Source organism: Dasypus novemcinctus, chromosome 26 (genome assembly GCF_030445035.2).
Source record: "Dasypus novemcinctus isolate mDasNov1 chromosome 26, mDasNov1.1.hap2, whole genome shotgun sequence".
In the NCBI taxonomy this organism is placed as follows: domain Eukaryota; kingdom Metazoa; phylum Chordata; class Mammalia; order Cingulata; family Dasypodidae; genus Dasypus; species Dasypus novemcinctus.
Genome location: NC_080698.1, coordinates 5716238 through 5729989, shown reverse-complemented (window position 1 = coordinate 5729989; position 13752 = coordinate 5716238). Strand labels below are relative to the sequence as shown.

The 13752-nt window shown below is 57.0% G+C and overlaps 1 protein-coding gene and 1 long non-coding RNA gene across 2 annotated transcripts; one reads left to right on the top strand and one right to left on the bottom strand.

Moving 5' to 3' along the window:
- Window positions 1–6225: 6225 nt before the first annotated feature.
- On the bottom strand, window positions 6226–10623 carry TMEM42 (transmembrane protein 42). Its single transcript, XM_004476769.5, has 3 exons — window positions 10399–10623; window positions 8563–8709; window positions 6226–6826 (listed from the first exon to the last, which is right to left on the bottom strand). The coding sequence occupies exons 1-3, from the start codon at window positions 10588–10590 to the stop codon at window positions 6686–6688; spliced, it is 480 nt and encodes a 159-aa protein (XP_004476826.1). The 5' UTR covers window positions 10591–10623; the 3' UTR covers window positions 6226–6685.
- A 255-nt stretch (window positions 10624–10878) lies between these two features.
- On the top strand, window positions 10879–12186 carry LOC131276171 (uncharacterized). Its single transcript, XR_009183656.2, has 2 exons — window positions 10879–11113; window positions 11655–12186. It is a non-coding gene; the product is annotated as an uncharacterized lncRNA (long non-coding RNA).
- Window positions 12187–13752: the final 1566 nt, after the last annotated feature.

Genomic DNA, 13752 nt, shown 5'->3' with positions numbered 1-13752 from the left:
AAAGAGGCACCATTCCTGTTGGCCCCTCCCCAGCTCTGAAAGTGCTCCCCAAAGGAAGAGGCAGAAGCGGCTGGAACAGGCTCCAAAGGGCAGCGGGGACGGGCACTGCGGGCTCTCAGCGCTGGCAACTGAGGAATCAGGACCAGGTGGGAGGGCAGGAAGTCCTGGGGACAGGACGGCTGTGTACGGACACGGCAGAGGACCTGGCCGCCACGGGAGCCCAGCACCCCAGCCGGGGCGCCCCAGCCCAGCAGGGTGGCTGCCCCTCTCAAGGTGACAGAAGCCCGTGGCAGCACCAGGCCGCTTCCAGCCTCCGGCTTGGTCCTCACCCCGCCACCTGCCGGCGTTCCTCGAGGTGGCCCCGGGGCCCCTTCCAGGCTGCCCACCTTGTGGGCGTGGCGGAGTCTTCTCTTAGGTGCCGCTGGCCCCGCTGACCACCCTGCTGGGGACACGCCTCCTGTGGGGCCCCAGCGCTTGCTCCTTTTCCTTCCCCGTGGCCCTGCGTTCCCGGCCGCCTCTCCTTGCAACGTCGGCCTTTCTCACCTGCCTGTGCCGCCGGTCACCCTGTCCTGCTGCTGCGTTTGACCCCACCTCCTGGGGGTCACTCCTGGGCCTCTCCTCTCCCGTGAGTCCAGCCCACCACGAACTGGAAGTCCCCCCCGGGACCCTCTCCAGACATGGTGAACGGGGCTCATCTCCCTCTCAGGACCGCCCACCCCACCCAGGCTCTCAGAGTCGCCATGACACAAGTGGCCACGGGAAGCAGAGGGTCAAAGGACACGCATCCCACTGGACCTCATCCTCCCTTCCCCCACCCGGCCAGCCCCACTCCGGGGAAGTCCCTGCTCGGGGTGGGACCTGCGCAGGTTCTGTGGGACAGTGGTGATGAGCAGGGCCTCAGGTCAGAGAACGCTGGTTTCCAAACCTGGCCCAGGGAAGCGGATGTGGCTCAGGGGATTGAGCTCCCGCCTACCACATGGGAGGTCTCAGGTTTGGTTCCCAGAGCCTCCTGGAGAAGGCAAGCTGGCACGACAGGCAGGCATGGCGAGCTGAAGCAACAAGATGACACGACATAGAGACGCAAAGGGGAAAGACAATGAGAGACACAGCAAACCAGGGAGCTGAGGCGGCTGAAGTGATTGAGCACCTCTCTTCCACATCAGAGGTCCTGGGTTCAGTTCTCGGTGCCTCCTAAAAACAAAAAACAAGCAAACAAACGAAAGGAAACCAACTCAGTGGACCCAGTGTGGCTCAGTGGTTGAGTGCCGGCTTCCCACATACTAGGTCTAGGGTTTAACCCTGGCTCCAGTACAAAACAAAACAAAACAAAGCCTGGCACAGTCACTTACCTGTGTGAGCTTGGATAAGTGACCTGACATCTCTGAACCCCAGCTCTGCCTCCCTAAAATGTGGCTTAGAACCTCACCGGCTACTTCACTTCTGGGGCAAGGTCATGACATGTTTAGCACTGAGCTTGGCGTGTTAGTAAACGCTCAAGCATATTAGCTTCTACAACAATCACTAGTTAGTAATAATGATTATTAACAGTAACAAGGGGTTGATGATAACAATGGTAGTTACTTTTGTTGACTATAAATTATAGCTATTAATAGCAATCAGTGTAAAAATTATTCTCGACCTCAACCACCACCATCATCATCGTGGTCATCTCGACCAGAGCTAAGCTCACTACTGGCTACAGTCCAAATCTGCCCCCCTGCTGTCTGTAAATAAAGTTTTATTGGCACACAGCCACACCATTCATTCACTTACTGCCAGTGGCTGCTTGAGGGCTTCAGCAGGTTCTGTAGTTGCCGTGGCCCAAGAGGCCTTGTTAGGTCCTTTGCAGGAAGTCTACTGCCCCTGCTGGCGGCTATCCCCCCTGACTCGGGACCTGAGGCCAGAGCCCTGTGGTGCTGACCGCCCCCAGGAGCTTGGGGTGCTCTCGGCTGACCCCCCCCAGTCCCCGCGGCCTCCCGCGACACCACATCGGCTCCCCCCTTCCTGCTCCCGACCTCACTGGCCCCTGAGCCCGGGGCCTTCACTGCAGAGTTGCGCGTGGTGGACGGCGGTCAGCAGCGGGGCCACAGCGGGGCCACAGCGGGGGCACGGGGAGGCCGGGCAGGCGCGCCCGGGGGGGGGGGTCCGCGTCCCCCGTCTAGTTCCCAGCCTTCCCTGCCCAGCCACAGGCACCCCTAAATCCACCGCAGTGACGACACTCGCCAACCCACGCAGGGCCGGCAGGCAGCTGTGCCCGAGGGCGGGGGCACCGTCGCTCCTCTCCAGGCTGCCCTGGACTGTTCTGGAAGGGGGACACGCTCAGCTTCGGGGAACCCCTCCTGGAGATGAGGGCTCATCTGCCGGCTCAGCTCTGTTCCCAAGTGGAGCGGGCAGTCACCGCCACCCGCCTCGCACGCTAAGGGGACAACCTTTTTAAAACCCTTGGTCAGATCGTCTTCCCACGATGGAGACCCTCCAGAGACCCCTGGCTGCCGGATCAAAGCCACCCCCCTCTCTGCGGCTGCAGGGGGCCCAGCAGCGCGGGCCCTGGCCCCGCCCCCTCCCGGCCAGGCCCCGCCCCTCCTCCCGCCAGGCACCAGCTCCCCCCCCTCCCCCCCCCCCCCCCCCCCCCCCCCCGCCCCGCTAGGTCTGGTCCCCCAGGCGGCTGGTGCCGACCTGCGCAGTGAGGCCTCGCGCTCTTTCCCGGGCCCTTGCGCTCTTTCCCCGGCCCTTGCGCTTGCTAAGCCCGCCGGGAAGGCGCTCAGCCCTTTGTCCAGCGGCTCTCGGCAGGCAGGTCACCTCCCAGGGCAGCCCCCCGACCCTGACCCAGTCAGCCCGCTCTGACCCGCTGGCTCTCTCGCCCAGGGGCCCTCGTGTTGGTTTCGTCCTGGATGTGCCCCTGCCCGCCCGCTCTTGTTCTCCTGCTGGTTTCCTGTCTGTCCGCCTCGAGCTGGCTGAGCCCAGGCCCCCAGGGCAGGACTGACCGGCACTGCGGGGTGGCCGCTGTGTGGGATTCCCTAACAGCGGCGCTGGGAAAGCCCATTGGCCAGGACCAAGGGGACACTGGGCCGAGCAGAGCTGGCAGCAGAGCTGGCATCTGGGGGTTCCTCCTAGAGGGGCTCCCTGGGCCTCACCTTGTACAGGAGCATGGCTGTGGCTGAACCCCGCTTCCTTCGGGGAGTCTGGATTTCGGTCCGTGCCAGGCATGCGGTGTTCCCATGCCCAGCTCCCAGTAAAACCCCTAGACGCCCAGTCCGTAGTGGGTTTTCCTGGCACAACACTTCAGGTGTCGTCACCCCTGGCCAGGGAAGTCGGGCACGTCCTGCTGACCAAGGTCGCCTGAGCCTGAGCCTGCCTTCCTCGGCTTGGCCCCGAGCGCCTCTTCCCCTTTAGTCTGCTTTACAGTAACTACCACCAAGTGTCTCGAATCTTCCATTCTCTCCACCATAAGAAAACACTTACTTCTTTACACTAACAGAAGTTTTCTTAACCACTGTTCTGCTTCTTACCTTCTTCTCTTTCTCTACAACTGTCCTGCAGCTTATTTCCTGGCCACCCAAGGAGATCTCTCTCATTCTTTTCAGAGGCTCCTAATCCCCGCGATGGACATTGAGATGGTTTCAAGTCTAAGTTGACTATAAACTCTGCTACAGTGGACTTCTTTGCCCCTGCGTCTTTGAACTTACATGATAATGTTTGTAAGAGAAATCTCCAAAGTGGAACTGCTGTGTCACAGGATAGACTGCCGTTAATTTCAGTAGATGTTGCAAAAGCCCAGAGACTGCACTGATGGCACTTCCACAAGACGCGAAGATGCCACCCGTGTATTTAACGTTATGTAGTCGGGGTTTTTTGGGTTTTGTTTTGGCTTTTTTGAGGTACCAGGGCCAGGGATTGAACTGGGGGCCTCCTAAGTGGGAAGCCAGCACTCAACCACTGAACCACACTGGCTCTCTGGAGTTGGTTTTTCATTTGTCTTTGTTTTTAGGAGGACCAGAAACAGAACCCAGGACCTCCCGTGTGGGAAGCAGGTGCTCAACTGCTTGAGCCACCTCCGCTCCCTGTGAAGTCAGTTTTTATCTATCTTTTCCTTTGAAACACCTTCTCTACTCCAAAATTATTTTTTGTACTGTCTTCATTTTCTTCTTTTACAGGTTCATCTTTGCCTTTTCTGGAATTTTCTGTGGTGTAAGAAATGCGGTAGGGATCCAGCTTTGTTTTCCCCCACATACTAACCAGTTGTCCCAATACCCTGAGCTGCAGAATCTTTTCCCCACCAATATGAAATACCACCTCCATTCCACACCCACCACTCTCAGGGCCCTATTTGGATGCGGGGACTTCTGAAGGCGGCTGGGAGAACAAGTGAAGTATTTATTGTTCATGAGACACCACGTGGGTCCCCAGCCAGCCGGCGCAGATGTGCGGGGGGTGACGGTTGCTTGGGGGAAGCCGGTGGACAGGGCCGTCTCCAGCACCCCAGTCCCTCCCACCAACGCCCCCACTGGTGCCTGCGAGGCTACGGCATCTGGTCCTCGTGACCGGGAGGCAAAGCCAAGCTGTGCACAGCAGGGCAGGCAGGGCCTGCGGCACCCAGTGGACACACTCCGGGGCTGGGCCCCCGCCCTGCCGCTTGCCATCGGAGCCCTCGGGAGCCAGCACCCCCGAGCAGCGGGTGAAACAGGTGGGGGCCAGGTAAGCCCGGCGCTGTGGGCAGGCAGCTCACAAAGCACTTCCTCGGGTCGGTGTTTTCGTAGCTGAGAAAGCCCACAGCCTAGAGACGTGAACTCGTTAGCGGCACGGCCGAGACTTGAACTGGAGTTTCCCCGAGTCAGGAGGGTCTTCTCGTCCCAGCCTGTTGCGCCTTTTGTCCCAGGCCCTTTTCTCTCCCTCCGAGTCGGTGTCCGGGAGAGTCAGCCACTGCTCCATGACCACGACTCAATGAGGGGGTCCGATTTCCTCTTCAGTGTCACTCGGAACAGAGCTGCCCCTCGCAGCTCCCAAGCAGCCTTCCCTGCGCCCCGCCCTTCCTCAAGGGAGCGAGGTGTGAGCAGGCCCTGCCAGGCTCGGAGAGGGGCTGGGGAGTCCACGAGGGGCGTCAAGCCCAGCCCCACCCACCCTGGTGTGACCCGGGGTAGTGACCCTGGCCCCCGATCTACGGTGCCCACCCGCGGGGGTGGGGGGGCGGGGCTCCTCCTGGGACATAGCCGGCACACGGACCCTCCTCTTCCCTTCTTGGGGCAGCGTCACTGTTCAACGCAGAAGACCCTCTGGGGCGGCAGCATTCACCGAGGCGTGAGACAGGACGAGACAGGCTGAGGGTCCTCGCCCAGGTCCCGGCCCGCACTCCTGAAAGCCGGGAAGCCACGGAACGCCCGGGCAGGCGGCGGAGCTGTTCCGCACGAAGGGAGACCAAAGGGCCATGACAGTGGAATGCGAAGTGTGGCCCAGGACGTGCTTTGGCTATAAAGGACATTATTGGGACAACTGGAAAATGTTAACAAGATTGGTAGATGAGTTAACAGTATTGTGTCCATGTTAGAGGTAAAGGGACATCATGTCTGCAATTTTTTTTTTTTTTTGAGGTACCAGGGCTGGGGATTGAACCGGGACCTGGTATGTGGGAAGCCAGCGCTTGACCACTGAGCCCCATCGGCTCCTGAGTTGGTTTTCTCGTTTGTGTGCTTGTCGTTAGTTTTTAGGAGGCGCTGGGGACCTCCCATGCGGGCAGCAGGCACTCCGCGGCTAGAGCCACAGCTGCTCCCTGCAGCTTACGCTCAATAGTTTAAAAGGAAAAGTCTCTCCCTATCATTCTCTACCTACCTATCAGGAAGGATAAACAAGACGGCAATCACCTGGGGAATCTGGGTCAAGGGCATATGGGAATTCTTTTTACGATCCTTACAACTGCTCAGTAAATCTGAAGGTATGCCTAAATAAAAGGTAAAAAAAAAAAAAAAAAAAAGACCCGGAGAACAGCTCAGGGGGCTCACAGGTAAGCGGTGGGCGAGGACAATGGCAGGCCTCTGGGTCAGTTTCTTTCCTAATAAGTAAAACGAGGTCCCCACAGTGAGGACAAACCCTCGTCCTGGTGGCGGCTCCGAGGAGAGTGACCGCAGCTCCCCGCTGGCCGCCCTCGGCCTTTTCCGCTCTGGGGTGCCAGCGTTTCAGCTCATCCTGGCTGCCACCTTCTACTCTGAGATGCAGAAAACAGTCCACACCTGGTAGTTTTAACTTTAAAAAAAAAGTCTTTATTAACCCCGTCTTCCTTAATACCTAAGCACGACACAGGGGCCTGCGACGTCGGCACGCAGCCCACGAGCACTGACGCCAGCGTGACGGGCTGGCCTTGGTCTCAAGTACCACACACGAGGAAGACCAGCCCAGGGTCTCCAGCACCTGCCGAGGCGCTCGTGAGGGTCCCACGCCCGACGCGGATCCATCCGGAGAGCTTCGGCCAGCTCCTGCTCCGCTGGGCCTCCCCTGCAGAGGTCAGGCCTCGTGCCCTCAAGGCTGTCGGTTGGGGCCTGTGTTCCTGGGCAGCAGGGCTAGAGGCCGGCGGCATCTCCCTGTGCCGGTGCCGGACCGTCGGAAGCTGCCCGCCCAGGCCACCCTGAGCAGCGGGCCCACAGGCCAGCCCGGCCACCAGAGCGTCTTCCCAGCGGGGCCGTCCAGCCGGCCGCTGCTACTGCTGCTTGTGGGGAAGCGCCTTCCAGGTTGGCGGGAGCTTCCTGTGGACCAGCGTGAGCCCGCAGAGGATGAGGAAGACGCCGCCCCACCACAGCACCTCCTGGCACTCTCCATACAGCACGTAGCCCAGGACGGCCTGAGGGACAGGACACAGGGTGACACGGTGCAGGCAGGGCACACCTCACCGCCCGGCGGCATGCCTCCTGCAAGGGCCAGCAGGGAGGGCGGACGACCAGAGGCCCGGCGCCCTGCCCGGCCCCCTCCCACCGCAGGACGGGGCGAGATGCCCCTCACAGGAGGGGCCCGGCAAGCTGGGAAGAGCTGGCGCCTCGTCGCCAGCCCCTGCCTTGGGGGCCGCTCCCCACCGTGTCAGGACCGAGTGCACTCGGCTCCGCCTTGCCCGCCTCGGGCTCCCAGGAGGCCAGGCTTTGGGGAGGCCGGCTGCGGGGCTGCACGGGACCTCGGAGGCCCCACTGTGGAGGCAGAGCGAGCAGGCGGGCTTTTGGCAGCTGGATTTCCTTTTGTTTTAATTCTTTTACTTTTTTGGAGTTGGATTTCATTCCCATCTAACTTGAGAATCTCCCCACGCTTGCAGGCGAGAAGAGCAGCCACGCAGTGCTCTGTGGCCACTCGGCTCTGGGCGCAGCTATGTGCTGCAGTTTTAAGGAGGCACGCTCCTGGCAGTGTGTGCCCATTACCCGTCCCCGGGATGCAGGCACGAGCCCTGACCAAGGGGTGAGGCAAGCGGCACAGGGGTTAAGCAAGTAGCCTGAAGCCTGGGGACCACAGCTCTGCCAGGTGGTGGCCGACAACCCCCGGTCACAGGGGTATATACAGCCTAAGGAACCCCCACCTGCCCCAATCTAGGCCAGGTCTGATAGCACGTCTACTGCTCTTCTCTGGCCCACTAGCTTCCACCTTCAGGATGAGGACCCCCTGCTCTAAGCTCTAGCACCCAGTCCTGGAACCAGCACATGGTGGGAAGGCACTCGGCACCTCTCCCTCCAGCCCTAGGCTGACCCTGGGGTCTCTGGGAATAGGGTCATAACCGATGAAGTGGGGGCTGCTACAGTGAAAGCCAGCACCCCAAGCAAGAGAGAAACTGAGTCACCTCACCTTTGACACCCAAAAGCCACCAGGACTGGCTACAACAGCTGCAAAGGAGCCATACAGCCCTACAAAGGCTTGTCCCAGCTGACATGTAAGAACTTCGGGCCAGGCTTAGGGAGATCCCTGTCCTAGAGGCTGGAGACAACAGGGCCCCGGGCTGATTCTGTGTCCATCAGAACAAATGCTTGTCACATGCACAGGGACATGAACATCCCAGCAGCCAGATCCTTCAGTGATGACTCAAGCAGGACTGTTGAGGCGTCACAGTCAAGGGCTCCCCAACCTGAACGCATACACAGTCAGTTTGGGGAAGGCCCGACAATCTGGCCAATCCAGTCAGCCCCATCTGTGAGTAGCCTGGGAGCCACCGGTTTCTTTTCTTTGCTGTGGAATGAATAATTACTTCTCTACCACGTCAGGCCCGCTGATACCAACTCTCTGGCAATGGATGTGTCTGATTTAAGTCTGGCTGAGGAGCAGAATCAGGGAGAGGCTGGGGGAGGAGGAGGGGCAGGAGAAGCTCTGCCCAGATTGGCCCACAGATCCCATGCGAGTCAGCAGCCAGCTGGGGCCAGAAGAGGCCCTGCAGAGAAGTCACAAAGCCACACGCAACTGCCCGGGAATGGACCTGCTGGCCACAAGGTCCTGGCTGGCTGAGCACCCAGCCTCTGTCCTTTGTCTTGTCTGGGAGAGGAGAGGTTTCCCAAGGACAGCGTACCCTAATAACAAGTGACAAACGTTACCCCCCAGAACACTACTCACCGAGCTGAGGATGTTTGAAAAAGTCACTGTAACAGATGCAATGGCTGAAGACATGGAGAAACTGAGGCCCCGGCTAAAGAACGTCCACATCAGAGAATTGGTGATCGCCATGACTATGATGCCTAATACGCACAAGCCCATGTTCACCTGCAGGAGAAAGTGCCACTGCAGCCACTGCAGCCACTGCAGCCACTGCTTGACCTGCAGCCCCAGCAGGACAGCCCACGGGGTCCCCAGAGCTTTCCTGCACAGGGCCTCACTTAACCCTCTGTGGGCAGCAGGCAGGCCCATTTGAGATGAAACCAACTCAGGGAGGTCACCTGCTTGGCTACCCTGGTGGCCACAGGATCTTGGGCAGCAGTACTGACCATAATCGGTGTTTCCTGTTGACCAGTCCCTACTGACCCCACAGGGACCAGTGCCTGAAGACCAGTCCCAGGAGCCAAGCATCCATTATCTGGTGTATGAGCAAGCCAGGGGTCGAGGCCTCACCTGTGGGGACCTGATAAGGCATGAACTAGCCGTGTCTTCTGACCTGACCCCCACCCTGGGCAGGTTAACAGCTTGCTGGGCCTACTGGGTATTTTTTAGCTTTTACTCTGTGCCAGCCCCTGTGTTAGGTGCTTTAATGCATTCTTGTTTATTCCTTAACTTCATTTCACAGATAAAGAACCCGAGGCATAGATTAAGAAACTTGCCAATTTTTTAGCTTTTACTCTGTGCCAGCCCCTGTGTTAGGTGCTTTAATGCATTCTTGTTTATTCCTTAACTTCATTTCACAGATAAAGAACCCGAGGCATAGATTAAGAAACTTGCCAAAGTGCCACAGGTCATGACAGAGCCCCAGGAGTCAAATCCAGGCAGTGAGGCTCCATGAGGGAGCCCTGAGAGGGGAGGGGACATGCAGACCCTTTGGAGCCTCCTAGGCAAAGCTGCTTCCTCTAGGGGTTGTATCCATCAAGACATACTCTTGAATATTTCTAAGGGTTTTCCAGCAGTTGAATATATAGTGTCTTGAGGAAGGGGTACCTTCTTAAAAGTTACAAAAATGCACTGTAAGGGCCAGCGGCAGCCTCCATCTATAAAAGGTTAGAGGCCTGGTTCACAAGTGCAGACTAGAAAACCTCATGGCTCATAGTCACCCATTTACCTTGGATCATGGACCCTAGGTAGGCTTGCACCTAAATAATAATGGCCTTCAGTCTGTCCACTCTCCTGGTCAGGGCCCAACCCTGCGCTGCAGACGCAATGAAATCCTTCTATCAAGTAGAGCTGGCCTAGGACTCGGGATCGGACATGCAAGGAGGTGCAGATGCCTTAGCAGAAGTGGAAGCAGTTTAGGAGTTCTCAGCCTCAGGAGAACATCCAGCATGTTTCTCAGTCTTCCCCTTTTACCTAGGATACACTAAACTTGTCATTTCCCCAGCAGCTGGGAAAACCGGTCAGAACACCCGTACACTATAGAGATAGGCAACAGGCTTCTCACCTTGAGTCACCGTGAAGAGAGATGTGCAGGCACAAGGGGCTTAAAATGAGAAACAGAGTGGAGGTAGAAGGTGGACGTCTTCCCCGAGAGCGAAACTAGCCCAATCGGAGGAAAAGACTTGAGGTGCCAGGTAAGGGGGGGGCCTCAGTCCCTGACATCTCTCACCGCCTACACGGGACGAGGCTGGGACGGGCCCCGGCTGAGGGCAGCGCCGCTCCGGCCAGCAGGCCTACCAGGCCAAGGGGTGAGTGCGCCCTGCGCCCCCATCCCGGGCCCACCCCGGGGCCTCGCGGCGCCCTCCTCCCCGGCACCCCCCCGCCCGCCCGCAGCAGCGGCGCCCCCGGCTCGACCTCGCTGCCGAAGGCCAGCTTGGCGGAGGCGGCGGCCAGGGCCCCGAACGCGCCGGCGCACAGGCAGTTGAACGCGCCCCAGAAGCGGCGCCGCATCGCGCCGGCCTGGAGGTGCGGGGGGAAGTCGGCGGGGGTGTCGGGGTAGGCCGCCGGGGACACGGCGCCGCGCGGGGACAGCGGCCTCTCGGCCATGACGCCGGTCGCCGACGACCCGCCAGCCCGCCGCGCCGGTCGCCCCGAGCGCGCGCCGCCATTGGACGGCGGCGTCACGTGACGAGACGCTCACGTGAGCGGGGGGGCCATTCGGGCTCCTGCAGGTGATGGCGGGCGAGGGCGTGGCCGCCTGGGCCGAGCCAGGCCTTCGGGGCGGGGCCTCTGCCCCCGCCCCGCCCCCGGCCCAGTCCTGTCCTGTCACGCCCCGGCGCCTGCCACGCCACGCCCCTGCCACGCCCCTGTTCCGCCTCTGCCCCATCCCGGCTCCGCCCCGCCCCTACCCCGCGGCGGGAGGCCTGTGCAGAGAAGCCCGCGACCCGCTGTCGCAGGCCGAGACTGTGGCTGCGAGCGTGAAGGCGTGTGACCTGCAGCTGCAGTTCTCTTCGACCTCTCCTGGGAGGTTCCTGAAAATGCTGCCCTGCCAAGACTCCCTGAATCCGAGCCTGCATTTTAAGCCGACTTCCGGGGGGTTCACGTGCACCTTCCGGTTTAAGAAGCGCAGGTAGAAGGGCGGAGGGCGCTTTGGCCTAGGGACCTCCAGACCAAGGAACCAGGACTCAGGGTTAGGGCTTCAGGCAAATCAAAAGACACAGTCGTAGAAAATCAGGAAAATATGCATGAGGAGAAAATAGGTGATCCATAACCTCTCCACTCAATCAGGATCAGCATTACTTCTAACTTTTATGCACCTCTGTATGTTAGAAATATTTTAAATAGTACATTATGTTTAAAAATAAATTACTCTTTAAAGTTGATATCATCTCCCGGACTCCAGTCCAGGATAGCCACTAACTATTTTTTTTCCTTTGTATATTTAATTATACATAATATATGTAACATATTTGTATGTACGGGACTTTTTAAAAGTGAAAATCATTTCCCAGTGCACATACTGTTCAGCAGCATTCCTTTCCCCCTTGGGAAGATTTCGAGCAAGTCTCTATGTCCTCTTGTCTCTCTCCCTGGGGGTTTGTGGCTCAAATAAAAGCATCGATGGCACTTACAACCTCTACTTGCTACAAATTGTTTATCCTATTTTCCAGATGAGGAAACAGGCTCATAGACACCTCACTGCCTGGCAGTGTGAACCCCAGCTCAAAAGTGCTCCTCTCTGAAAGCTCCTGTGTTACTTGAACCTTCAGCCAAGCAAGTGATGCTGCCTGGTCATCTGCACGCAGGAAGGAATGTGCTTATGTAGAGCGAATGCTGATGTGGGCTATGGGTGTGAAACGGTAAGAGGCTGCAGTCCTGCCCTTGGTGACAATGGCAACGACTCTAGGCCCAGGAAACAGTTTAACAATGCAAGGTCTATAAACTTTAAGTATTTAAGGGAAATGCAAGCCAAATATGCTAAAAGTTTATCTAGAATGTATGAAGTCCATGCTAAAAGCTTACCTAAGATGTGGAAGATATATATGCTAATTCAAGCCTATTGAAAACTGAAACAAAGGGACCATTTAATCTTTCCTCTCTGCATAAAAGAAATTTGAAAGTCTTGTTCAGGGCTTGGGATTGAAACAGAAAGTTCCTGAGTCCGGCCGGCCGTCAATAAACCATTTTTCCTTCTCAAAATCATTCCTGAGTCCTGGCCTCTCTATACGCAAATAATTGAACCTCTCTCAAATTCTACAACATCACCATCAGCTAAGAGGCAGGTCTCAGGCACCTCACCCAGGTCCCTACCTTCGTGCTGGTCCTGTGGTTACCTGCAAGTTCATCCAGGCCAGGGACCACCCCTTTCTTTCACCTCCAGGTCTGCGGTGCCCAGTGCAGGGCCTTGCTCTGGGGGTGATGGTGGAATTGACACCATCCTCGAGCACTCTGCCGGAAGGTGATTTCTGCCCCCTTGACAACGGTCCCTCTGGAGCTTCTCTGCACGCATGTCGCTCGGGGCCCATGTTCCAAGGAAGGTTCTGCTGGGGACGTCTGGCGGTGGGCTTAGGCAGCTCCCAGGTGGCACTGCTGCTAGTCTAAGCCACACTGAGCAGCAGGGTCAGGTGACCGCTGCCCTACATGCACTCACATGCCTTGCACCATGCAGCCTCCCAAACGGGGCTTTGTTAGGGCAGCAGCCACACGTCTTCTTTTTCTTGGTTCCTGTCACAGTGCCCAAAACTCACCAACTTATGTACTAATTAATTAAACAAACCTCAAAGATGGCTTACAGGTAGAAGATGCCTATCATATCCTGAGGCCCAGTTACATTCCCCTAAGCCTTTAGGGGCCAGGCTCCCAAATTTAACAGGCTGACTGTAGCTGTGAGGGTGGTTTTACTCTGTTGGTCAATATGTCTATCTTTATGTGAATACAATGCTGTTTTTACCACTGTAGCTAAATAATAAGCTTTAAAGTCAGGGAGTGAGGGTCCTCCAGCTTCATTCTTTATAATAACATTTTTGGCTATTGGGGGCCACTTGCCCTTCTAAATAACTTTCATAATTGGCTTTTCCATTTCTGCACACACTAAAAAAGCCATTGGGGTTTTTTGGGGGATTACATTGATTCTATAAATCAGTTTCGGTAGAATTGACATCCTAATGCTATTTCGTCTTCCAATCCATGAACATAAAATGTTTTTCCATTTATTTAGATCTTCTTTAGTTTCTTTTAGCAATATTTTATGGTTTCCTGAATACAGGTCCTTTATGTCCTGATTAAGTTTAAAGAGTGAAGTCTGTTGCCATGTGTTGGAAGAAGATGGCTGCCAGTCTCTGCAAGGGTTTAGCCTTCCTCTTTCTCTTAAGTTTAATGGTCCCAGCTTCTTCCGATCTCAGCTGTAGGCTGACATAAGGCTTGTCTGTCTCTCTGGGCTCAGCTGCAGCTGTAGGCTATCAGGATCATCTCTCTTCCCAGGGCCTCTGCCATGTCTATGGAGCTGTCTCAATTCCTCTGTGTTCTTCTCTGTGTATCTGCTTGTGTGCGAGACTTTTATCAGCCCAGCAAGAGGGTGGGGACCCAACACTGAGTCACACTGTAATGACATGACTGAATCAAAACTCTAATCTTAACATAATTTAATCAGACATCCCAGCTGAATCTAATACACTCAAAGGGTTATCACACCCAGAGGAACAGACCAGTTTACAAACATAATCTCTCTTTATGGAATTCATAAATAATCTCAAACTGCCACAGTTGCAT

Excerpts from the sequence above, each read along its gene's own strand:
- TMEM42 (XM_004476769.5), bottom strand. The coding sequence starts at position 10,590 with ATGGCCGAGAGGCCGCTGTCCCCGCGCGGCGCCGTGTCCCCGGCGGCC. Across the intron at positions 8,710-10,398 it reads AGCTGGCCTTCGGCAGCGAG|GTGAACATGGGCTTGTGCGT; the intron begins GTCGAGCCGGGG and ends TTTCTCCTGCAG. Across the intron at positions 6,827-8,562 it reads TTTCAAACATCCTCAGCTCG|GCCGTCCTGGGCTACGTGCT; the intron begins GTGAGTAGTGTT and ends CCTGTCCCTCAG.